This window comes from Cryptomeria japonica, chromosome 10 (assembly GCF_030272615.1).
Source record: "Cryptomeria japonica chromosome 10, Sugi_1.0, whole genome shotgun sequence".
Taxonomy (NCBI): domain Eukaryota; kingdom Viridiplantae; phylum Streptophyta; class Pinopsida; order Cupressales; family Cupressaceae; genus Cryptomeria; species Cryptomeria japonica.
Genome location: NC_081414.1, coordinates 15,002,080 through 15,028,471, shown reverse-complemented (window position 1 = coordinate 15,028,471; position 26,392 = coordinate 15,002,080). Strand labels below are relative to the sequence as shown.

At 37.4% G+C, this 26,392-nt stretch overlaps 1 protein-coding gene across 1 annotated transcript in view; it reads right to left on the bottom strand.

Moving 5' to 3' along the window:
- Positions 1-26,392, bottom strand: part of LOC131076713 (uncharacterized) — a 110,079-nt gene that overhangs the window by 30,361 nt on the left and 53,326 nt on the right. The window contains exons 4-11 of the mRNA XM_058014015.2: positions 23,230-23,443; positions 23,033-23,119; positions 22,803-22,942; positions 22,202-22,282; positions 19,756-19,820; positions 19,151-19,326; positions 3,689-3,819; positions 3,499-3,586 (exon numbers count right to left, since the gene is read on the bottom strand). Of these exons, the coding sequence (XP_057869998.2) occupies positions 3,499-3,586; positions 3,689-3,819; positions 19,151-19,326; positions 19,756-19,820; positions 22,202-22,282; positions 22,803-22,942; positions 23,033-23,119; positions 23,230-23,443 (982 nt within the window). The remainder of the gene's footprint in view (positions 1-3,498; positions 3,587-3,688; positions 3,820-19,150; positions 19,327-19,755; positions 19,821-22,201; positions 22,283-22,802; positions 22,943-23,032; positions 23,120-23,229; positions 23,444-26,392) is intronic.

Below are 26,392 nucleotides of genomic sequence, written 5' to 3'. Positions count from 1 at the left end.
TATTGTGCCACTTTGAAATTTCATCCTTTGTTCAAAACTTCAAAAGTCAATTTACCACTTTGTGATGACTTCAGCAAAATCCAATTCAAAATCACACTCACACCCTCAAACACTCTGCCACTTTTTGCAATCTCCTTGCTTAGTTAAATATCATGTTTTCACAACTTTGAGGCCATTTTGCCATTTTTCATTTGACATCTTCAAGAAGGAAATCACACATTTGCACTTGCCACACCATTTTTAAAATTTTCACCAAGTTGTAGACCAAATTCACACTTTTCCTCTTTAGCTACCACTTTGCCCGTTTTTGTTAGTTGAGTGTCAAATCACATTTTCCTAATCCAAGACTAAAATCACAATTTCACACCTTGGTTGCCACTTTGCCAATATTAACACCAAGTTAGAATCGTGCTTTCAGATGCCTCTTGCCTCTTTTCAAAACTTAGACCAAAATTGTGCTTTTGTGACTCTTATGCCATATTGCATGTTTTGGTACCTATTTAGGAATCACACTTTCTGACCCCACTTATTACTTTCCAAACCTTGTACCAAAATTGCCCTGTTGGATCCCCTTCACCACTTTTCTTCATTTAGCCATAACTTTATGGTTCAAACTCCAATTTCTTCCTTATTTGAAGCATCAGTATGCTCATCACTGATTATAAGATAAAATTGATTTGGTTTCAAAATACACAAACAAACAAAGGACATGAGTAATTCAAAATGAAGGAATATATTAAGGAAAGGTCAACATTTATGTGCAAAAGTAATTGAGTTAAAAAAAATATATGTATACAACAAAATGTAAGTAAATACTAAACAGTTTTATTAGAGGAGAGCACTTCATTTATGAGATGACTTTGATATTGATATCCATGCTATTTTCTTGATTGGGACCTATCATCTACAACTATGTTATATATCTAGGCCCGTGGAATTATGGTGTATATGGGGATGACGGAATAGCTGACATCTCCCATGCTTAGAACTCGCAAAAATCACAAAACAATGAGCATTGGTACATAATATACTAAGCAGTTAATAATAACAAACTTGAGTGTATCATCTAGAAGGTAGCTTGAGCCCCTTGAAGGCATAATACATGACACTTACCTAACATCGAAAGAAGATAATGAACATTGGGCCAAGTGCAACAAGGAACAACTATCACCCTATGTCATCCATAAAATCTAAAAACACAAGTCACTTTCTAGTAGTCCGCAGCTAATTGATCTAAGTGGATACAAGTAAAATAAAAGTGATCTATATTGGTGTTTGTCACCCAACTTAGTCTTGGTGAGGACTTGCAGATCCAAGTTTGAGTCAAGCTTAGCAAGTCTGCGACTGACTTGCAGATTTGTACAAATCTAACAGTTGAGGCTTCCAATTATGTTGAAACTCATGAGTGAAGCTCGTTTTTTAGACTCACAAGTCTCATTTGTAAATTCGGTTGAGTCTCTGAAAAAAGAAAAGATCAACTTGAAATTTTCAACAAAAAAAAAATTATTTATTTATTTTTTTAATTGCAAAGCTTTGGCCAAGTTTTCCCCCCAAGTCCCCAACTAAATCACATAACAGTATTCCATGTCCAAGGGCTCAACACATTGGTTTCTATACACTGGTTCACAATTAGTGTAGATAGTCCACTACAAAATTCATAGACACAAATCCTACTCAACCTTAATGTGCATTAATTGATTAAGTTTCTGTTACAAATGTAAAAGGTAGTAAAAACAGTCCTTAAAAAATCTACAGTTGTTGAGTGTAAATACCATGAAAGAAGCATGTGTAAACAAAACAGAGAACAAAGAACATGTAGAATATTAAGAAGACGAGCAATTATCCTAAAACCAAAAATGGAAGAAAACTCCATGAGTGAGGAATTTCCTCCTCAAGCCACTAGACTTCTCTAGCACAAACAACAAATTCCAACCACCACACAAGCCTTGCAGCTTCTCTCATGCTTCCCTAATCATACTTCAACCCCTCTAAAATTCGTAGGCTATAGAAACACAAGATCACTTCTATAAACATGCAAAGAAAACACTAAAGAAAACTTATTTACAATGACCTCTCTTAAGAAGCATTTATGAACAAGTTATGAGAGATATCAGAGAGAAGCCCAATAATCTTAAACAACCAGTTGGAGCATATACATTATAGCATTAAAACAAAAAAAGGTTTTGCCTCTTTCTAACAATATACATTGTTATATAGCATCTGCAAAGTATTTGATGTAATCTGCAAAAAGAGAAAAACAAAAGCAACATTGAAAGATACACTGATATGTTGACTGAACGAAAGTAAAAAAAGAAGACTCTAATGACAACCTGATCCACATGGATTCTCCAACTACAGTGTGTGATCTGAAACCACTTACTTAAGTGTGTGGTACTTCCTAGATTAAATATTCATCTGCATCAGATCCCCATACAAGTTTGCAGTAGCACTAGTAAATCTAGGCAGACTGGATGTACTGTCCTCCGAGCAGGCAGCAAAGCTTCAGTCTTATTCATTGGACTTGTCAAGTTTCTAGATGCCTACAAACCAAATTGCTAAGGTTGCCCATTGCAACACCAACTTGCTGACAGTGTTGCTCCCTTGTCCTTAATAAGGTAAAGTCTCACGTACCACTGAAGAGACGAATTTGACCAGTAAATTTCAATACAACTCAACCTGACCGTCAAAAGGTGGAGTTATATGGATTCTGGAAGAACAATCGTCTCATCTTCCATTATGGTTCTTTAGCCTTTGCATCTTTCTAACAATTTGTATCCATATCTGAATAGACAGATATCATCATATTTCAGAGGATAGACATATCTAGTGACATCTCTATCAGGAGTATGTGATGTATGGAACACAAAAATTACTGAAGTTTTCTGTTCCAATTCTATTATATTTTGTTTGCATCATTTTATGTGTGTTATTTATCATTTCCAAATGATTGTTTAACATTCCTTCCATGTATAACGCATCTAAATTCTAACAATCTAGATCCCACATATTGTCTCCCAAGACTTCCTGGGATCAAGATCACAAGCTAAGACCATTTTCTTTTTGTTCAACCGACTATAATACTAATTCTTAATAATTTAAGGAAAGAACATGAGTTCCCTTTACAGCTCAAGATATTCCAACCTTCTCATATAAAAATTCCATAGTCCAGCAGGCGTGACTGAATGGTAAAGGTACCACAAGGATGATCTGAAATCAAAATCTCACCCTAGGAACTATTGAGCATGCTCTAGGTAAATGGATAGAAATGTAAATAAGTGTGTAGAAAGACATCTAAGGTATTGACCCCAGTTTGTTTTGCCATGGTTGAGAGATCCTACAAAGCTCATTGGCCAGCCAAATATGCGAATTTCAATTTATATATCTACATGTCTGTGCATTGTTTTATGTGTCTGTGTGTGTATTTACTTATTAATTTTTTCTTGCACTGAATCCATTTTCACTTGCACACACTTAAACCAATCAGCAGAGTAGTAATACCTTTTCAAAGGTTGTTTTTGCATTCCCATCAAGGTGAATCATGTTCAAAAAATTGTATGATATAGAAGGAGCATACCGAGCCACCATTCTGAGAAGACAATACATTTTTAGATTAGAAAAACTGATATAACTGCCAGATAAAAATAAAAAATGAAAGAGTTCTAGACACAAATGAATTTCAGAAGCTTACGAGCATATCATAAGCAGGCTCACAGAGCTTGACTGTTTTGGTGTCAAGGAGTAAAACGTGAACATTCCAAGCTTAAAAAGAGAATAGTATGTGCAGATGCACATATACATTAGTGGGACGAATGCAGTAACCTGCAGGAAAACAGAATTCCAAAAGTTCAGAAATAGCATACAATTAAAAAAGACTATAACAAAATTCTGCAACTAAGATTTCAAAAAAAACCAAACTTTGACTATTGCTTAAGTTAAATAATTTTAAGTCAAATTGTGTTACAATGGTTCTGGCAGATAACTGTGTAGAATTTTTTGTATCAATGTTTCAGATCACACTCTATGATCCATCATCATGAATATAGGCAAAAAATAATAATTCTAAGGCAATGCAAGAGTTTCGTTTTGCATATTTACACCAGGCCTCCAGTTAATTTGAATGCATCTCCCTGAATGAATGCACCTTCAAGACAATGAAAGACAAAAGGTTGAACTAAGAACTAGTAATGCATGGCATACAGTTTCATCACAATAACAGAGTACATTGCATTAGAGATGTTTACTATGGTTAGAGACATCATTGGTATACTATCCTGTAACCTGACAGTGTATTTCATGTAGCAAGGGCATATTGGGATGATGAGCCTTGTGAAAAACTTAAAACATTATAAAGTTACTTGCACTGTGTTTGCATATTTATTTATGATTTAGAGCTTCAAAGAGTTAACTAGCTCACATACCGATCATTCACTCAAAATGACATTTGTGGATTCTATATCTCAAATTTGAGAATTAAATCCAGAGTTCATTGCTAACCATTACTGGTAAGAAACAACTTGCTACCATTTCTGTTTGTCAAAAAGTGAACCATGAGCAACCACTAACCCATCAAATGGAATGCTGGAGCCTGGATCTATACATGTTTGTAAAGGTAGTTGGTCATAAGTGACTGGTTTGTAAAGGTAATTGGTCATAAGTGACTGGCCACTAATCTATTTGATATCATTAAAATATCAAGAATTTTCAGAGGGCAGTCTAAAAAGTGTTTTAATTAGCAATACAGAACCAAAAGCACTTGCTTCCAGCTAAGACAAGCAACCAAATCATACATACTGTTCATAATATTACATCATTCCTATAGTCGTTAGAACAATAATTATTAATTGGGAGTGCTTGTTTGAGTTGTTAAAAGTTAAAAAACTTGTCTATTTAGGGATGATTATAATGGTTCCCTGTAAAATAGGACAAAACTCCTATTAACATGTAATGTATGTTATTGAACAAAATGAGATAGTATAATAGAATAGTATTATTTGAGTGCAATATTTTCAGCTGCAGCGTAGCATTCTGGAAATTCTCACATACACATAAAAATGTGGTCAACTACCAATGAACAAATTAAAGAGATTAAAACACAGTGCAATTTTGGCAATTTAATCCAAAAATGAAGCCTGGTTTTACCATTTTGAGCTAGAATTAATGTTAATATAATCAAATGAACTGACAGAGTGCCATTTCAAAAACATTTTGCATAAAGTTTAAATTCATTGAAATGAACACAGCTATAACTATAAATGATTAAGAGCATAAATTTACATATTAAGCCCTTTCAATGCAGATTCATATTTGGAATTCCATCAAAACCTATCAATATTAGCTTTGTCTACAGGCTGCTAATTCTAAAATAATAGTGTAATTAATAAAAATAAATGTCTAAATAGGAAATATAGATATATCTAACGAATTCATGTGTGCAGAATACATATAAACTGCAATATAGGAGTCTACATAAATAATAACAAATTTGGTGAAGAACTTTTAGAGTTAGTTATCATTTCTAGGATAATTAACCTTGATAATAATGAGGGAATTGAAATAATTTCTAAACTTTTCAGCATTTAAATACCTGAAAAAGATGCAAAATGAATCAGAAGCATGCAGTGCCTTGGTAAGAAGCAGTTCTTTATTTGTGAAACCCAGATCAAATATGGAAACAGTACTTGCCCATGGATCATAAGCAGCTTCTAGATACATGAAATTAACAGAATGGAATCTTACAGCAGGCTATATTTGGATGCAGATTTCTGCAAAAGAATCTTCTTGAGCTGTGTCTAAATTTTATTTGAAATTTGCAATAGAACTGCCAAAAGTCCTCGCTGGTTTCGTCTTTTGCTAAAGCTGCTGTAATCTTAATATTTGGTTTAGCAGCACCTTTTTTCTCGCAGCACCTACAGAATAACAGCATTCCCTGTGTACCAAAAACAACTGGTCTCAAGGGAAGAGAACAACCCCAAGGATAAAGACAATGCAGTACAGATTGTCAGGCACTAACCAAAACAGTGGATACTAAAGCCCAATCACTAACTTTGAAATATTTCTTAAAATTTTCCAGCCAAGGATATGGAAAAGCCTTCCCAATGAAGAGCACAGAGATAAACTATCATGTGGAATTGAAAGCAGGTGTGCTGCCACAGCAGCAGTTTGTTGTGGCTAAGGAATTGCAGTCAAAGGAAGTGAATGCTAAGGAGGGCCTGGATGCAGAAACAGCAGAGTCAGATAAGCATAAAGAGAATGACAATTCTCTAGTCTTTGAATGAGATAGCCTTTACGGAGGCGAAGTAGAGCATGTTACACCCAGTAGGCCCAATGGAGGAGGAAAAACTAAGCAGGATCTGATGACCAAAGAGTTTCGCCAATCTGGGTATGACTTCCAAATCTCCCTCCCCATTTTTTGTTGCCTCCTACTTTAAATATATAGTTGATTCTCACAGTAAGTTTATTTCCATGTCTCCTGAGGCACGTAGACACTTGCTAATGGCTACATCAAGGATTCTAGTTGACATAGATCTGGCTACCAGTCTACAAGAAGATAACGGTTTGAAAGTAAGAAATGAACTTTGTATGCAGCCAACAGAGTATCAAAAACATACTTTTCACTGCTGGAACTGTTTTCAGGGAGGGCACAAAGCTAAGGATTCTGATAAACCCAAAAGGTCCTCAGGGTGCTCTACTTGGTGGAAGGAAGCCAAACCACCACACCAGCTGGTTGGTTGTTTGTTGGATTGAGCCCTGAATAGCCAAGAAGAAGATTTACATAAAATACGAAATATAATCAAATTGTTGAGGTGCAGCTATCTAGAGAGTTAGGACTGAAGGGAGAGAAAGGTTCAAATACTGACATTGGGCAAAATCAAGAAGTTGTAAATAGGCAGAAGATAGAGCCCTAATATTACACAATCATGACATGTGGCTCAATGAGTAACAAGGGTAGGTAAGAAATACTAGGGGTAGGTAGGAAAAATAATATAATATTCCACAAGAGGTGGATGACCCACCGAATGTGGACTGTAACAGCAAAATAAGACCACAAAAGGTGGAATTTCTCCTACAAGTTCTATCCCTATGTGCACACTTCCCTAAGTGTCTCAAATACAAAATACGAAGAGATGCATTATCCTAAGTTAACTTAAGTAAAGTGTAATAATATCCATAATGAATATTTATTTACACCAACACCCCCCCTTAAGTGCTACTTAGGGGAATGAAGACTTAAGTCAACAATGCAAGATGGGTCCCGGCTACTAGGCCATGATAGGTACCCATGTACAATATGCAAATGCAAAAAAAACTATGCAATGCAATCTCTCACAAACGGAGAAAGGGAGAAAACCCAGTGGGAAAAAACTCCCCCCCAAAAGAGAGATGAAAGTACAAAAGACTCTCAAAGAAGAAGGACAAAACCTCAAAGGGGAAAAAGTCCTCCTCATAAGAGAGGAAGGAGAAGTCAGCTGACCCCCCCCCTAATGACACATCCTGCACCCCCAAGAGAGCTCGCAACTGCTGGAACTTACTCTCAGTGAAAGGTTTGGTGAATATGTCAGCAACCTGCTCCGCTGTAGGACAATATTGCAAATCAATTACCTGCTCCTGAATGAGCTCTCGGATATAGTGCATATGAATCTCGATGTGTTTGGTCCACTGGTGCTGGACCGGGTTCTTCGAGATTGCAATAGCACTCTGATTGTCGCAATGTAGAACTGTCGGCCGTGGAGTGGTGAACCCAAACTCTGTGAGAATCTGCTGAAGCCAAATGGTCTCAATCACTGCGTTAACAGCACCTCGATACTCAGCCTCAGTCGAAGAGAGAGCAATAGCATGTTGCTTCTTGCTCTGTCAACAAATGGGGCTTGAACCAAGGTGAAAACTGTAACCGGAAGTAGACTTACGATCATCAAGATCGCCAACCCAATCAGAGTCTGTGTAACCAACCAAGTGAAGTCCTGTGCCTGCTGCATAGTGAATCCCATAGTGATGTGTACCCTGGATGTAATAAAGGATGCATTTGGCAGATTTCCAATGAAGCTCATGTGGTTCTTGCATGAAGCGGGAAACCATGCCAACTGCAAATGAAATATTAGGTCGTGTATAGGTCAAGTAGATGAGACTACCCACAAGCTGACGATACAAAGTGGCATCAACTGGTGGAGAAGAACATTGAGCCTCAAGCTTGACTCTTGAAAGAAAAGGAGTCGGTGCAGGCTTACAATCAGCCATATGAAAGCATGCAAGTAGATCAAGAGCATGCTTGGGCTGTGATAGTGTAATCCCGGAAGGTGACTGTGAAATCTCTATCCTGAGAAAGTAGTGCAAAAGACCCAATTCAGTCATAGCAAATTTGTCATGCAAAGCAGATTTGACCCTGCTAATGATGGATGTGGTACTCCCTGTAATGATCAAATCATCAACACAGAGCACAAGTATCAAGTGAGAGTCATCCTATCGCAAAATATAGACATTCGGATCAGAATGAAACCTGGTGAACCCTGCTGAGAGAAGAAAGGAATCCATCTTGGCATACCAAGCCCTGGGGGCCTACTTAAGGCCATAGAGAGATTTCCTTAGTCTGCAAACCAAGGAAGTATCCTGGATGAAACCCTGCGGCTGCTCCATATAAATCTCCTCATCAAGGTCACCATGAAGAAAAGCACTCTTCACATCCATCCGATGTACAGCCCAACCATGAGCTGCAACAATAGCAAGTGTCAAGCGAATGGAGTTCATCTTGGCTACGGGCGCAAAGGTCTCAGTATAGTCAACACCTGCTACCTGGGAGAAACCTTTCGCAACAAGTCGAGCCTTGTACTTATCCACACTACCATCCGCTGCAAACTTGGTCCGATAGATCCACTTACATCGAACCATCTTTCTCCTCTTAGGGAGATGGACTAAATCCCATGTGTTGTTCCTCATCAAGGAACTATACTCTTCCTCCATAGCTTGGTCCCACTCAGGAACCCCTGATGCTTCCCGAAATGTCTGTGGATCGGAAGCGGTAGCAATGAATGTATGTGGAAGATCCTGATGCTGTGATCGAGTTCTCCGTGTATCTGAAGGATCCCCAACAAGAGAACCCACGGACTCAAAGTGTTTGTCGAGCCCAACGAGGTCGAGGTGGAGGTGGAGAACGAGGCTCCTCAACTACAAGTGGACCCTGCGGAGGTGTAGCCCTGCGAGTCGGAGTTGAAGGAGTTTCATCATCTGAATCACTAACATCACTATCCACAATGGAGTAAGGTGGAGGAGGTAGAGAGGCTAAGCTAGGAGAGCTTTCCTCAAAGTGAACACTCCTCTCAATGAACACCTCATGTGTCTTAGGATCCATTAATCTATATGCCTTAACACCCTTAGGATATCCAACAAATATGCAAGGTCAACTCTGTGGTTCCAATGCCTTGCGTTTCTGCGGAGGTATGCGAGCCCATGTTGAACACCCAAAGACTCTGAAATGTCTCACAATCGGTTTCCTACCAGCCCAAGCTTCAAAAGGAGTATTACCTTGCAAAGATTTGTGAGGAACCAGATTCTGGATGTGTGTGGCACAACTGATAGCCTCGGCCCAAAAAGCGGGATCAAGAGAACGTGCATGAATCATACAGCTAGCCATTTCTTTGAGAGTTCTATTCTTGCGTTCTGCAACTCCGTTCTGTTGTGGAGTGTATGCTACAGAATGCTGAAGATCAATCCCCTCAAATGTACAAAAATCCTCAAGTCTCTTGTTCACATATTCCCTTCCATTATCTGTACGAAGAATCTTCACCACTTTTCCAGATTGCTTCTCCACACGGGTCTTGAAGTCCTGAAATCTGTCAAATACTTCACTCTTATGAATAAGAAAGTAGACCCAAGTGAAGCGGGAGTAGTCATCAATGAAGGTGAGGACATAGCGGGCCTTACTAAATGAAGGTGCTAGAAATGGACCTGCTACATCGCTGTGAACAAGTTGAAGAACTTCCAAAGCTCTCCAAGCTTTCCCCTTATCAAACTTCTCCTCGGGATGCTTGCCCATGGAACACCCTGAACATACACCCTCTGAAAAACTGATTCGAGGTAGACCTGTGACCATGTCTTTAGTGCTGAGCTGCTGAAGATAGCAGTAGTTGAGGTGACCAAACCGCTCATGCCATTGCTTACTTTCAGAATTTGAATGAGTAAGCAAGGCCCTAGAAGGTGAACTTGGCACAAAGTGGGAGAATGAATAAAGCCTTGAGTTGTCATTGACTTATCCCACTGCTACCAAGGCATCATCATCAAGTTCCTTTACCACAACTGAATCTGGTGTAAACTTAACCTTTTTCCCATTCCCATAGTGAGTGATTTGGTAGATAGAGAGAAGGTTGGTAGACAAGTTAGGAACATACAGAACATTCTCAAATGTTCCATCATCCATGTCAACTGAACCTTTCCCTTCAACCTCTACTTGTGTATCATCACCTATGTAAATGTGAGGTACCTTAGATGGCTCCAATGAAGAAAACTGCTCCTTTGTAGAACCCATGTGATATGAGGCACCTGAGTCAAGTATCCACTGCTGTGAAGAACTTGTTGTAGCCACAAATGCTTGCCCTTTTCCCTTAGACTGTGAGGAAGAGGAAGGAGATGAATCCTTCTTTGTGTAGGCGGATGGCAAGTTGATGTTGTTTTCTTAAGAAGATTAGTTAACTCATCAACTTGCTTTGTGTGGCATCGATGCTCATCATGACCATACTTCTTGCAATATGCACAAGTTGGCTTATCCTTCTTAGGTGGTGTCCCCTTCTTGGAAGAGGATGAAAAATCGCCTTGTGATGGAGAGGATGATTGTCCTTTTTCGTGTTGTGGCTATGACTTAGATTGCTTCTTCTTCTTGTTGGAATCTTTGCCTTGACTTCCTTGATTCCCTTGATTAACCACCAAAGCCTTGGACTTTGAAGACTTGAGAAGCCCCATGTTCAACAACTTAGATTGTTCCAATATCAACATTTCTGTGAAAGCATCAAATGAAGGCATAACATAGGAACTCCCCACTGTCAAACGATAAGTTTGGAAGCTAGACACAAATGCTGCATATTCTGGTGCAAGCTTGTCCAACAAGTTGAATATCAACTGAACATCCTTTTTGTCAATTCCACAATCCTTAAGCTTTGCTCTTAGCTTATTTGCTTTGGTGACATAATCTTGGATTGTATCAAAACTCTTGGGATCCAAGTTGGTGAGCTCATTGTCAATCTTATAACCTCTGATTTCATCAACTTGACCATACAATTTCTTAAACATATCCCAAGCATCTTTGATTGTAGTACACTTTTCAATATGACAGATGAGGTCATCTGATACATACTTGCGCAAAGTTCCAAGAGCCATGCAATTCTTAGTGAGCCATTCTAATTGAGCATTAGGATCAGCCTTAGGATCAAGTGGTGCTGCTATTGTTCCATCTATGTAATGCGTGAGACCTTTTTCCATTAATTTGCTCCATACTTTAATTTTCCATGATGCATAATTATGTGGAGTTGAAGGTGGAAATTTATGAGGACTCATTGCAATAAAACTGAAAGAGCACAAGGAAAGAGAGGCGCAATCACACAAAACACCCCCCCAAATTCACTCAATCAAAGAACCCCCCCAAAAGTGATGATTTGGCACTTTATACTTAGTGCATGTACAATGGGCCACTTGCAAAAAATGGCAAAGTGGACTTCTGATTTCAATTTTACAACTGACTCAATAAGGCCAAAAGAGACTCAAACTAATAATGCAAGAGATCTAAACTAAGATCCAAGCAATTTACAAGTACCAAATAGGCCAAATAAGACCAATATCTGAAAGTACAATTTCTACTTAAAATCTCTTAAATTTGATCATAGATTATGAAAGTAGATGAAAAAACATGCACTTTCAAAAAAAACGGCACCTGAAAAGGAGGTCGTATGAGCTCAAACGAGGCCTTTGAAGTTGCAGAATTGAGGATTGGATAGGTACAGCTAAGAGAATCTGAAAATTCCGAAAACTCTATGCATCAAAACCAGAAAATAACCACACCATTGCGAAGAGCACGAAAAATTAGCCCAGATCAAAAAAAATTGCACCCAAAAAGGAGCAAAATTGAGCAAGTTATGGCCCTCCAAAGTTGACCCAGAAAACCAAACTGCTCAACGGAGAGGGGTCTAAAAATTTCCAAAGAAAATGCTGACTAGGCGCCGGCTGGGCGCTGACTGGGTGCCGACTGGGTGCTGCTGACTGAGCGGTCATTGTGCGCTGCTGACTGGGCAGAAGGTACAGATCCCAAAAATAATTTTTCAATCTGGAAAATAATTTTCAAAAAAAAAAAAAAAAAAAAAAATTTGAAACAAATCCGAAAATTCCATACTGTACCGCCCGAATTGTGCAAAAAATTTCCTCCACACCCAAAAATCGATTTTCGCCAAAATAGGTCGAATTTATACTCGACTTTTATGGAAACGGCCTCCCGAATGCAATGGTGAGGTTGAAAATGCTGTAAGATGCCTCCAAAAAACGCAGTCCCTCAGATCTGAAAATAGAAGCCTTTCTAATTTAGGAATTTTTCATGTTTTTCAGGTGGTAGATGTCAACTCAAGGAGGTATTTCCAAAAAGGCGCAGATGAAGTTCAAAAACAAAGGACCACAACTGGAGTCCAAGAAGATACCGACCTTGGCCATGTGGACTTTGATGACCTCAAGAAAAGAATGTATGGCATCAATGATTGCTTTTCTTCACCATTAACACGCAAAATTATGAGAAATGTAATTGTCCAAGCAGCTGGATTTCCTCCAGCTATGCAATGCAACGAACTGATAGTAGAATGTGCCAGGCATTACAACATCCAGGAGAGAAATTGTGGCACATAATGGCAAAGTGTTGGCCTACCTTGGAGAAATGGACATCAAGGAAGCATTTGGCATTCCAGATTACCATTCTACCATATACAAGACCAAAGAGGAGACTTAAGAATTTTTGAAGTAGAACCTATTTCTTGTACTGAAGTAATTAACAAGCAATGGTTGCATAAGCCAAGACCTCATCCTATTGCTAAATAGAGTCGCAGAAAGTCCTCAAGCCTCCTCATTCGAGCCTTGGATGTATCACTTCATCGATGAAATCACTTCCGGTGTCAAGATGATAAATTGGGCAAAAAGAATCAGTAATAGCATTGATGAGCAGCTAAGAAACTTGGAACACACGAAGTCTTTTTACATGAGTTCCTATGTCATTTACAAGCTAGCGAGATGTTACAAATATTAGGGATTGATTTGCAAAGGCATCGTGGGAAACAAGGATGGTCAATTCAAAACATATGACTGCTATCCGCAACTGCAGGAGAAATCTCAGTTCAAAAGAGTCAATGATGCTTTCCTAATGTGCATGACCAGGATATTTCAAGGAAGCACTCATCAACAATTGACACAGGATGCGAAGGATTTGATAGGCAAATTTGGATCTTGGTATGCTCAATTTCCCATATTCACATACTTGAGCATCCAAGGATTTACATGATGCCCATGCAAACTTCCAAGATATCCTACAAATAAAATGGTATTGCTAGAGGTCATCAGACAACTGGACACATATGAGAAAATCCAAAGAGGCAAGAAAAAGGCTGGAATTCTTTTCCTCTTTTTATTGGAAAAAGTTAGAATCATGTCCATCAGCACATGCAGCTGATAAGGCAGATGTGGAAATGCAATGGTACCCTTTCTGCTTCTATCAATCAAGGTCCAACTTTGATCCCCATCACCATATTGGGATGGTAAACAAAAGGAAGTATAAACACAGAATTGATCTTGAGGATTTCTAGACCAATGCAGCTGATGAGTATGAAATAAGGAGAATGTGGTCCAAGATATCAGTGAGTATGATCAGAACAATTGATCTTTTCCCCATACCTGATCAACTCAAGGATGATGGAAATTTCACCCAACCATGCTAGAAGAAGAAAAGGATAAACCTCTTCCTAAAATAGACTGGTTTGGACCTGAGCTTTCAGATTTGGACACATTAATGAGGCCATTTTTGAAATATACTAAGTGGTGGATGGATCAGCAAACTCACAAGCTAAAGGAGAAGAATACTGCCTTCACCTATGATTTAATAGGAAGCATGGATTCATGTTCTTCCGATGAGGATGAAGTGACTCATGATGCTAAGAAACCAGAAAGGAAATTCTAAGAAAAGGAAAGATACAGCAAAAAGTTCACTAAGGCCAAGAAGAAAGAGGACTTCAGATAAGGAAATTATATGTAAGAAACAAAGAGCAAACAATACATCTTCCTCTACCAACACTTCTCTGGTTGAAGGAGTTGGCTCATCCATAGATAGGAAAAAAGCTTCAGTTGCAAATAATTTACAAATTGAGATGGAAATTCCTCCTCCAAATTGTGAAAAGCCAAATGAAGAACCAGTTCAACAGCAAATTGTTCTTAATGGCATTGATAATCCAAAAACAGTAATGGATGAGGAATTGGAAAATATTGAAGTTGATATCTTAGAAGGAGATTTTCAGGAAGGAATGATTTTCCGCACTTAGAGGAAATGGAGAAAATGAAGGAGATGGGGAAAATTAAAGAAATGAAAGAAATGAAGTAAACGAAGAAGATGATGGCATTGAACAACCAACAATACCAGATTGGTTACTAGAAAGAATGAAAAAGAAAGCTATTTTAGAAGTCGAACCGGTAGATGATTCAGCAAAGTTCTTAGCCAGATTGAACCAGCCTGTGGAAAAGAAGGCAAAGAAATATTCCTTAATCCATAAAGATGGCACAGGATCTCATTCAATACAGGTGGCCATTCAAAAAGTTGACAAAAAAAAGAGGACAACACTCCTGAAGATTATGAGCTAATGACTATGAACTTAGGTCCTGCTACAAAAGAACAAGAAGTCCAAGAGTTAAATGCTTCACTCAATGCCATTAAGGAAAGGCTAAGGAAAGAAGAAGATAAGATAAGATAAATTTATTAATGTCCAACAATTGATCGTAGACGGGTCAAGGGACTGGAGAGTACAAACAAGGGTGTCTGCCACTAGTAGGGACACCAATCGGTGACCAAAGAGAAACAACAACAACAGTCGAAGCAGCCAAAACAAACAAGAAGGCGGGAGGGCCGAAAAGGGGGTACCCCCCCGAGCCACCAAGCAAACCCTAAGAAGTCGGAGCAGCGGAGAAAAACCTCAAGACCAAAGGGTAAGTTGTAGAATGATGTCGTTGGGTAATTCGAATCTGACTAGAAGAAGGGAGTCGATGAGTGAAAGCTTGACGGGGCTTAACAGATCTGGAACGACTAGGACAAACTCAAAGTGGAGAATGAACAATTGAAAAGTTATATCCAACATTTGGTAAATCCTATTAGAAGAGAAGAGGTAGCAGTCACTCCACCTTTGGCTCTTCCACAAGAATCAATTGAGAGTTTTGAAGGAATCGAGATGGTAGCCCAAGAGGCCAAGGAATGGATTGCAAAAGTTGCAGACAAGGCCATCAAATTCATGGAAGAATTTGGCACAGGGCTATGGTTGGATCTCTTCATTCATATATAGAGTCCAAAGCAGAGCTAAGTTTTGGGAAGATTTCCAAACTATTCAAGAAAAGACAATTCCATGTTTAAAGATGTTGAAAGGAATCCCTGGTCAAGAGTTGGTCAATGGAAATGTAATTGATGCCAGAACATCATATGACTTCAGCACATGATATCACGCCTTGGTGGCTAGAGGGGAAGTATTGGAGAAGATGAAAATTGATGGTGTTAGAATAGAAGAAATAATCAAAGCTGTCCAAAACAAGGTCTTCATCATATTTTTTGATGTGCTTGAGCAAGAAATAGTCTAAGATAGGGACTTGGATGTAGAGAATCTGAAGGCCAAGGTTCAAAGCAACTTCTTCACTTCTACAAATCCGAACCAGAAGCAACATTTTAGCAGGGCGTCCGCATTTATGTCCATTGAGGATGGTTTTCGAAAACTCGAAATGGATTGGATAACCACTTTTGCCACGTGGCGATGAGATGGACCTGATGGAATACAAGATTGACATTTTGCCAAGTGTCCCAATGGAAGAGCTCAACCCTATAGTGATCGGGTTCATTGAATTTGCTGCCAAAGAAAAGGATAAGGAACACCCTCTTCTAGAAGAAACTCTGATTTAATAGTTGTTTATTTCTCATTGGTCCGTTTTGGATAACTATTGTAGCTTGTCTTCTTTAGTATTTGATGTTTTAATCTTGGTCGTTGATCTTAGATCAATCTAGGCTATTGCTTTGTAATGGGGTGTCTATATAAAGTTATAAACCCTCCTCTCATTTGTTAAAGAGAGATTTCAGAAAAATTGTTGTAGTAATACTTCTTAAGTAATAGACATAATTAATTGTTCAATATGTTGGTGAGTCTTTGTCCACCTTTGCAAGTTAGCATGGTTTCTTGGCTCTCATAAATTAGATTTGATTTCCAAGTTAATAGATTGAATGAAGGATTTGATGAAATTGTTTAATGTGGAGTTGATGTGTTCATACTTTTTATAATTGGATAGTTTACAATTATTTTGCAAAGTTAGTCTGAACAAGTAAATGAAAACTTAACTTCTATTACTATATTCATTGTTCAAAATGTTGGTGAATATCAATGATATGAAAATCTTTTGAATTCCCTAGAAGATAGCACCGTTCTTGTGTAGTAGTTGAATTTGGCGAAACAAGAATTGGTTTAAATTCCACTTTTGCAATTTTTGTCTCCAAAGTTCATAGGATTAGCTTAGGATTAGAATTATCTAGAAACCCTCATCCTTTTTTCCTTTTTTTTTTCCAAGTCTTAGTAAGAGTAGGATTGAAGAGAACTTATGGCAAAATCATTCCAAAAAAAAAAGAAAGTTGCAAGTGTCGGCAATCAGTAAAATCCTTAAATTGATTTACTCCTCGAACAATTATGTAAGTCCCCCCTTGAGATTACCAGCAAATCACAACAAACCAACTTAGACATTTGGGAACCTTGGAGTTGTCTTTGTGATCACACAGTTCAGCTGTTTAGCACATAGAAGATTTTGATCAAGAGAGAATAGGATATCTCTGGGTATTTTATTTTGTATTGAACGTGCATAAAAACACCACCAAAAGATCATTATCACAGCATTAATCCTGTCCTATTTACAACTCTGTTTCAATCTAAAGGTTTGCTTCTTCATCTCATTCTTGGCGTTTTATACTGAATCTTTGTCTCGAGATTTTGGTGTGATCATTGAGTTTGAGTGTGTTTTTATTCTTATCTCATCTCTAATGAACTGAACTTAATGCATTATGAATTGGTTGAGTTCAGAAGAAGAAGATATTTCATGGCCCCCATCATTACTAGCTACTCATCTGTATTATCTATCTCTTGTGAAAGGTTTGGTTCTTAACCAAGTTTGGCTCTCCCTTTTTATGCCAATTCCTGTTTCTACTTAAGTTGTATTAAGCACTCCCTTTGGTTTATTTTGTGCTTGGGCCTTTCTGCAGTCTCATTTTCCTCTTTTAGTCATGCCCACACATAAATATTTATTTCATTTCTTAAAAACCATCTCAGAACTCTCTATGCAAGATTGTATCTTATTGCATGCAAATGACACTGATGCATGTTCAGCTTCTTAAAGCATCTCGCTCTAGTTGAAATTCCACCCTACCAAATATAGTAAGTCTGCCTATGCTTTTTTTCCTGTTGAGTGTAAAAAAACACAACCCACTCAAACCTAATATTAATTCAGTCTCTTTATATTTATTACTACAAGTAACAGCAATAAAGAAACTGAGCAGAAAGTTATCTTGTTCAAATGCTAGCCTTGCTTCCATTCTCGATGTTAGACTAGTGAAATTGTTTTACATGGTAAATATGATAGCAGTGGCCTTTTAAATTTGGCTCAGGTTCCATTTCTACCAGTTTTAAGTTAGAGAGACAATGAGATTTAGATATGCATGCTGGACACCATAAACTACTCAAGAATTCAGAAAAATAATTATCTTTTATATTCACATGGATAGCATGAAACTGCAAGAAAAAACAATTTTGCACCACCACTATAACATGTCAAAAACATAGAAAAATAAGGAATCTTTAAATTCTTCACTGAACCAGACCAAACTACAGTTGTCATTTGTCAACCTAATCTGGAAGGCTATTTTGAAATAACAAAGTTATCTGTATAATTTGGACTTGTCAACCATCACTTGTCTCCTGGTCTTCCAGCTAGGCCTTAGTTAATTCATATTAAAATGCAGCTTTCAATCTACATTTGCCTTTATATTTTTCATTATGTATTTACTATTTTCATTTGTATTATGTATTCCCCCTGTCATTGGCAACTTATAGCAGCAACCTCCCAAGAAATGGAGCTAGGCAACACTCAAAAAATTTGCACTCATCATTAGGATTACTGAATATGATCAGTTTTGCCTGTAGTCAATCATATAAATAGTTAAAGCATTCGATCTAATTTTAAGATATCAATGTTTAGAGTCCAAATAAAAACTTGCTTCCAGAATTTTCTTTTTGTATGTATAGCCCTAGCTGTTACATAAGCCCACACTGAGTAACTTTTCTTCATCATTATGTTTGCAAGGCATTTTTTATTCCTTTGTTGGAGCGTTTGCCATTCATTGCTTCTTACTTATTGTTGATTATCATGTTTCAAAAAGTTTTGGCTATCTATGGTTTCCCAATTTTAGGATGCCTTCCGATTCCTAATTTAGTTATGTTTGTCCTTTCATTATATTTTATCCAGGTTGCATCTCTTATCGCTTTTGCTAACATTCTTGATCCTACTAAGAATTGCATTTTTCCCTTCATAAAATGTTTACAGCATACATATATGCTATTTATATCTAAGTAATCAATCTAGTTCCAATGAAAAACAATATCGATTTGTGTCTATAATGGTGGAGCGAACTGCGTATATTTTCTTATAACATGGATCACTATTAATGTTGCTGTATTCATGCAAAATAGTAGATTTTTTATTCTGACTTTAAATCAAGGCTCTGAAAACTCCATTTATTAAAATGAGAATGCAAAGAAAAATGTTTTCTAGAATGCCATGAAAATTTTGTGTATATTTCCATTTTCATCTCCTGGTGACAAAATTCATAGGTTAGTCTGAAACTAAAATATCACTGCAAACACACCTGCACTAGCATCTCTTGCTTTCCCACAGCTTTGATGAGGATAGAAAATAGGGAAAGATCAACCCTGCTTGGCAACAATGTGGCTTCTGCTAAGAGAATTGCAGCTGACATACACCCCAGAAGAACTGCCAGAACTTTTTCAAGCTGCCGCCTAAGGACACACCGCCAAACCCACTCTGCAAACAAAAAAATCTTAGAGAAAGCATTTTCTCTAACAGTATCTAAACAGAATTGATATACTAATGCATAAAAATGTCTAAAAATGTTTGAGCACCTCAACAATTAAGTCATCTAATCCATTGTTCACCAAATTATACACTACAAAATGCTTTAACTATTAGAGAAGCTAGTAGAGATAGTCTTGAAAATGTTTGAGCACCTCAACAATTAAGTCATCTAATCCATTGTTCACCAAATTATACACTACAAAATGCTTTAACTATTAGAGAAGCTAGTAGAGATAGTCTTGCTCATTCTGCTATCATATCATATGATTCCAAGTAGCTAAATGGCCCAAGGCAAATGAAAAGTTAAAATAAGCAGCAAACAGTCAAACCTTAAAATGCAGCCAAAATGCAATGATATAGGAAAATGTGGAAAATTACCCATCACATCTAGGTACTGTGCAAGAGAACCAGTGCGAGGAGGACGGAAGCTTGATATATAGCGCCTGCAATCGGCAACTGAAAGTTTATGACAGTCTTTAGGTATCTCAATTCTTTGCTTCTATCATTTGTTCAAACAGAAAGAACAATAACAAGTTAACATACACAAAGCATGGTTGACCTGGCTAAGAAGTTGTTATTCACTTGCAAAACTGGATAAACTTTTACAAAAGACAACAGAACATAAACTATTGTATAGATGGCAACTGGTTGTAAAGTTGTAAACTACAAACTTAATGCTTACTATAGGGAAAAAAATAACATTTCTGCTTTAATGGTCACTAAGACTTAGATTGTTGATTTATATATAATATGAACATAAGATGCTTCTGTATATCTTTATTTTATCCCAAAGAAAGGATTATCTTCCCATGGTAGTCATTTTTCAGATTTTCTATATGTTGAGAAATAAGCTAAGTTGTCGGTTCGGGTTCAAGTTCGGGTTTCCGGTTCGGGTCCTTGGTGCTCTTGGGCTTGTTGGAGAGGGATAGACTCGAGGCGCCCTGTGTGATTCTCCTTGAGCTCCATAATGGGGACAGGTGTAGGGAGAGAAAGGGTTGTTGAATCCTTCATATAAAATGGGCAATATATAAAGAATGTTGAATATATGATCTATCATAGCATAATGGAAATGCTGACTAACCTGTTGTGCAGGTTCCAGACCAAGCTTAGTTGACAATAGTGTCCCTCTATTGTATTTACTATGCACTAAAATTGTGATTCTAGGTCAGAATATAAGAGGGTCCCACTATGAAGATGTTTTGTAGAAAGCATTGGCTGATCGGAAGTCCAACAAGGGAGGGTCTCAGCAGCAGGCTCATGTCGCAGAGCGATCTGAGTAGAACGAGGCACCCTTATATGCATTCTTGGCCAAATGACCTACAGATTATGTCAAGTCTTTTGTGGGGTAGTTTGTAGTTAGTACAATGACCATTAAAGGAGGGTATTAAAGTAATATTGTAATATTGCTATAATGGTCATCTTAATCGTTTAGTTTCTTTTTAGGATGTTTCCTTTCTTGTTTCTGTTTTCGATCATTTCTGTTATGGAAAGATCCTCTTGTAATTTCTATATAAGGAGTATTCCTCTCCTTTGTTTAATAGAATTATAGAACAATCAATTATTATTTCACTTTGGAGCTCGACACAAGGTGTGGGATCATTATGCACATGGAACAAGTGTGAGCCTTTAGGGATTTGGCAGCCGGAAAAATCATCAGTCAAGAAAACATGGTCAGAAGCATTTGCAGCCAACAGGGTTGTGGGTTTATGAAAGGGCATGGTTGCCAGAAGGGTTGGAATTAGGGGACTAGAAGATTAGCAAGGTCATGAATTCGACAGGGTTCAATTTGTGGAGCAAGAGGACTAGGGATCAGAGGCTATTAAGTCAAAGGAAGAAGAGTAACCCACCTACATGGGCTGCAATCTACATGAACAGAGAGCCCAGGACTTGTCTAAGAATTCCTTCAGAGGGGCTTGGCAAGGAGAAAGATGCCAACAACATTCAAGTGAGGGAATCAAGGACTTCATAAAAGGTATATTCATAGAAAGGCATCATCAAACTTAGGAAACTTAGGTGATGTGCAATAGGGCAAGTCATGGGGGAGTCAAGAGAAGATTTGGTCAATCAGATTAGGAGACAATGGGAATTTGCCACAGTAGTTGGTCGGAGTGAAAGTTGGCCATACGCTATCCTATCCAAGTAGTGCAACAGACAGATATTGAGGAGCCTCAATTGAAGGGATATTCTCTTGGAATAATGTAGGTAAGGAGCATATAAAGACCTGTACAACTGAGTTGGTGACAGAGTCTGCCTTCTGATGTGAATGCAAGGGCACATACCCAAGCTGCCAAAAAAAGTACAGGTTCTCCCTGAATCTGGTGTTGTGTGCCATGGAGAACAAGCCAATAGAATTTGTATCTGTGACATGCTGTGTGGGTATTCCATTGTACAAAGGTTAGGTGCTAGGAGCACTGGAGCTGAATTAAGTTTACTGTGAGATTTGTGGACTATCCTGTCCACAAAGACAGACAAAAGTAAGGGTCACCAATGCCACAAGAGGGCACTGAGGGCTAGCCCCATGACACCCATATTTGTAAAGCTTCACCATAGAAGACATTTCAAGTTAGGTACATGTTAACTTGAGATTCCATCTTGTTTTCCAACAGATTAAAAAGATTACATTCATGTAAGAAGACTAAAGTTTCTAAATTCTATAATGAAACATGAAACTTCTAGTTCGTCTTTTTAAGTGTGAAATATGATGATTACCAGACCTTATTAATCCCTACCAAGGATCAATCTTACTAATTATCTCTGAACTAAATGAAGCTATTTAGTTTGGAAGGGAATGAACAGAAATAAGTTGTTACAAGAAAGAACTAACCAATCCGTGGAGCTGCCACGTTCATAGTTCTTAATTGTATCCTCAAGTTCAAGGGCTTCAAAAACATTGCTCATGTATTCACTGCATAAACCATAAAAAACCAATTAATAGTTGCAAGCAGATGAAAATAATCCTTCACTACAAAGAAGTAGAAATATAGGCTAGCAAATTTGAACTTGTAATGTTAGAGCACAAATAAATCTAAATGTAGCATTAAAACTTCTCAAACAAAAGTTTCCTAGAAAATTGTTACAAATAAGAAAACATCATGAACTTAAACAGGGATTTTGCCTTGCCTAGATTTTTGCTATGATACTAGAGCTTCAGAAGTCAAAATGGTTCCACAGATGATAACAAATTCAAAGCTAATATTTTCAATTGATATCAAACTTATACTGACTAGCTCTGAAAAAAAAATTACCAAATAAGTAAACATCAAAAAGGGAATTCAACACCTTCATTTAAGGTTAGTTAGAGGAAACAGACACCATCTCTATGAAATTATGTCCTCAAATATAACACAGGATGTCATTAATACGACCCTATTTTGTTGAGCACGTTATTCCATGGCATTTATCACTCTTCTAGTGCAGAAAAATACCTCTTATAACGATAATATTCCTCCCTAGCTCTTCTTAGTTGACGCCTAAGGGTGGCCATTGATTTTTCATCAGCATCATAGTCCATGTCATTTTCCCCCAGTCTTCCACCTGATGGTTTAAAGTTTGGATCTTCTCTACTCTGTATAAGACAAACAAACTCAAGTTTTTACAGAAAATATGCCCAGTTACCATAACTATCATAAACAGAAGTATGAGACACGGTGACTACCATCTGCACTAGCATATTGTCAATAACATCCATACAGGGACGTAATGGATCCCGCTTGGACATTTGATTTGAAGTAGCCTGGGCAATCTGAAAGCAGCAAAAAGCCACAAAAGAATAACATGATGAATGAGTGCTATAAATTTGTAGTAGAAAAGAGAATCTAAAAAAATAATCTAGAAAAGAGGAGTCACACTTACTACAATTGCATTTGAGAGTTCTTGATGAGCATCATCAAGTTTAACAGCCATTTTAGCAACTCGATGAGACAAAACTTTCTGTCGGTAGATCCAATTTGCATTCCTCCAAATGCTCCTGGGAATTTCAATCAAACCAAATCCTAGAAGAAAAGCACCCGTAACAAGACCAAAAGTATTTGAGCATGCCATGGCCATACCAATTATCGAATGTCCCCTGAAAAACAAGTGTTGAGCTAAAAATATATTAATAAAATTGTATTTTCAAAAGAGAATAAACTATTAGCAAAAATGTTTAAATATTTGTGATATTTAAAATTTATTAACAAATACATGTAATTTGTCAGTCCCATGCCTATTAGTTATACCAATGCACTTGAGAGAACAGTCATAGAAGAAATGATTACGTATGAAATTGTTCATTACAGGTGACTTGTTTACTACACATAGCTCAAACCCAAAAAAAAAAATCTAACTATAGCTGAGCATGGAAACTCCAATTAGTTGAGAGTTCCTAAAGTATATTTATCAAGTGGATGGAGGGAAATAAATCATTTCCACAAATCACTGACAACCAATTAGATTTCAGAAAACCTTGAGAAAACTAGCACCTCTAGGTGCCAAGATATGTCACTCCGAATTATTAAGACACTTTACTAGCATAACCAAGAGTGAACTAACATTTAGCGTTATCAGAATTTATTGGCATGTCAATTGCAATCCATATTTTTCTTCTGCAGAAAGAATTCTTAACACCATAAATTGTTAACTAGCAACCACAAGATACACCACAGAAAAATTCAATATACATTTGAGGTAAAAGGAGTGCTAGTGGAAGAACAGATTACCAGGTTTAGTGTTATAAAATATTCTAAAGATAGGCAGCTCCCAAGCAACCCAAACCATGAAATTTCACTTTACTATTGAATTTCCCTACATAATATAGTCATTCACTCTTTATCACTACTTCTTAGGGAAACATACATATGTATCTATATATTAATTATTAGCATTATCATTTCTTTACAAGAAACTGGTCGATTTGTATTCATATGGGAAAGTTGAGAATGCTACTCAATTAAGATCAGAAAAAATTTAAAAAAAAATTGTATCATTGTTTCAGATCTAAAAATGTGATCTGTAAAGTATCAACAATTAGTAACATTTCTGGTCCAAAGGGTTGAAACAATTCTAGATTAACTTTTGCTAAAAGTCATCAGTGAAAAGAGTAACTTTGTGGAGGTTCAAGTAGCAACATATTCCTGGTGATGGACTCATAGCAAATTTGCTCACTCCTGGGCAGTGCAAAGAATCACCTCGGGAAGCAGTGTTAAGCTTTGCACCAAACCAGGGTGCTATAAACTGGATGATTGTGATGATACTCGAAATTGTGACAAACATGGAAAATCTAGATTGGCTACAGAGTAATGTAAACAATTATTGCCATAACATTTTCCAAGTGAGGATTGCAATAAAAAATAAATAACAGCAATGGATGCACCATAGAATGGCTCATTATCAAGGTTTCTTCATCATCAAACTAAGAACAAGGGAAGATGAGCAATCACATCAAGATTATAATTAAACATGATAGCAAAGAAATATGATTGTTTCAAGATTCTCTGTTGGTGTTAAGGGACTAAATCACTGTTCAAGTTCATTAGAGTCTCTCTACCTTCAAAACTCTTTATGTGCCCCCCCTCAACTTCTTCTAGGCAATTAGGTGTAAGATTTGCTCATGACAAACACTACCTTGGAACAAAATGTATTAAAGCTTTTACAATAACATAGTTGCTCAAAGAAAATGGCATGGACTCAAAATGCAATGAAAAAGACTTAGCCATTCTATTCATCAAGTGTAAACAATAAATGCAATGAAGTTGCCTTTATGGAAAATATGAGGACAAGAGAATCACAACTCACTCTTCAAGAAGTGTAACTCCCAAGGAATGAGGCAACAACTAACTATCAAAAAAGGGAAGCATAAATCTGAAGGAAGTGGTTGACACCTCTCTCCAAAATGGACAAGCATAACTAAACATAAGTAAACAAATTACCTAAGTTTAACCTAGTTTGTAATTTATGCATAAAAACACATAACTACACCATCGTTAGGAAGGACATTTACCAGACATATTATAATCATTTGGATTTCTCTCCCTCAGCCTCCTAATGCTGAGGTGGATTCTATGCAAAGTATTTACTATTTTCCTCAAATTGTGGACATCATCATCACCATCTACAACTATAATCAATGCCATTTGATTTGATCTCTCGGGATTCCCCTTGGTCAACTAAGGGCTTGTTTTCACTAATTGTGTGTTGAGAATAATCATCTCTACTTAAAAGGATATGATTTGTTACCTTTATTCCTTTCAAGATGTAGAGATAATTGAATCTTTTAATTTCAAGTGTCCAATCCACCATAGATTCATAAGAGATACTATTGTCTTTACTGAGATTTGAGTAGAACACTCACTGCCTAAAAGAAACAAAATATATTAATGTCCATAAATGACCAAAAATATATCAACACGATTGGACTATATAGCAGGTATAATAGTAAAAGACTAGGGCAAAAAAGAGGCCCTAGAAAAAAAAAAGCAAACACAAAAAGGGACAACCCACCCTATAATGTAATAAACAAAAGAACTAGGTGAGCAACCGAAACACTAAAGTGTTCATGTTCCAAGACACATTGGATGAGACAACAATAATGATATTGACCATAGTGGGAGCACCAATGCGAAGTTTGAGAATGCTTGCCGAACAGAGTCCAAAGCTAAGTGGAATAGACTGGAAAATCCTAGGAGGTAGCCCATGTCATGTAGAAACCCCTAACATTCAAGGCTGAAAAACTACAACCAATGGGAATAAAGTTGGTAATATGAGTCTCTTGAGAGATTTTCACTGTGCAATGGAGGTGCGTGAGGGCCCCCAATACCAAGATGATATAAAGACAAAATCATGACTGAGTTGAGAAGTTGGGGAGCCCAAGTCATACCTGAACATAAGGAAGAGCAGTGCTTCACAAATCTGTGCTCGCCCATACACAAATCGAAAGTGTCCTCCAACAATGTTGACAAGCTGAAAGAAATAAGTAATCTATTTAGTAGGTCTCAATTCACCACAAAGAGACATGTGCTTGAACCTATAGATCTCACAA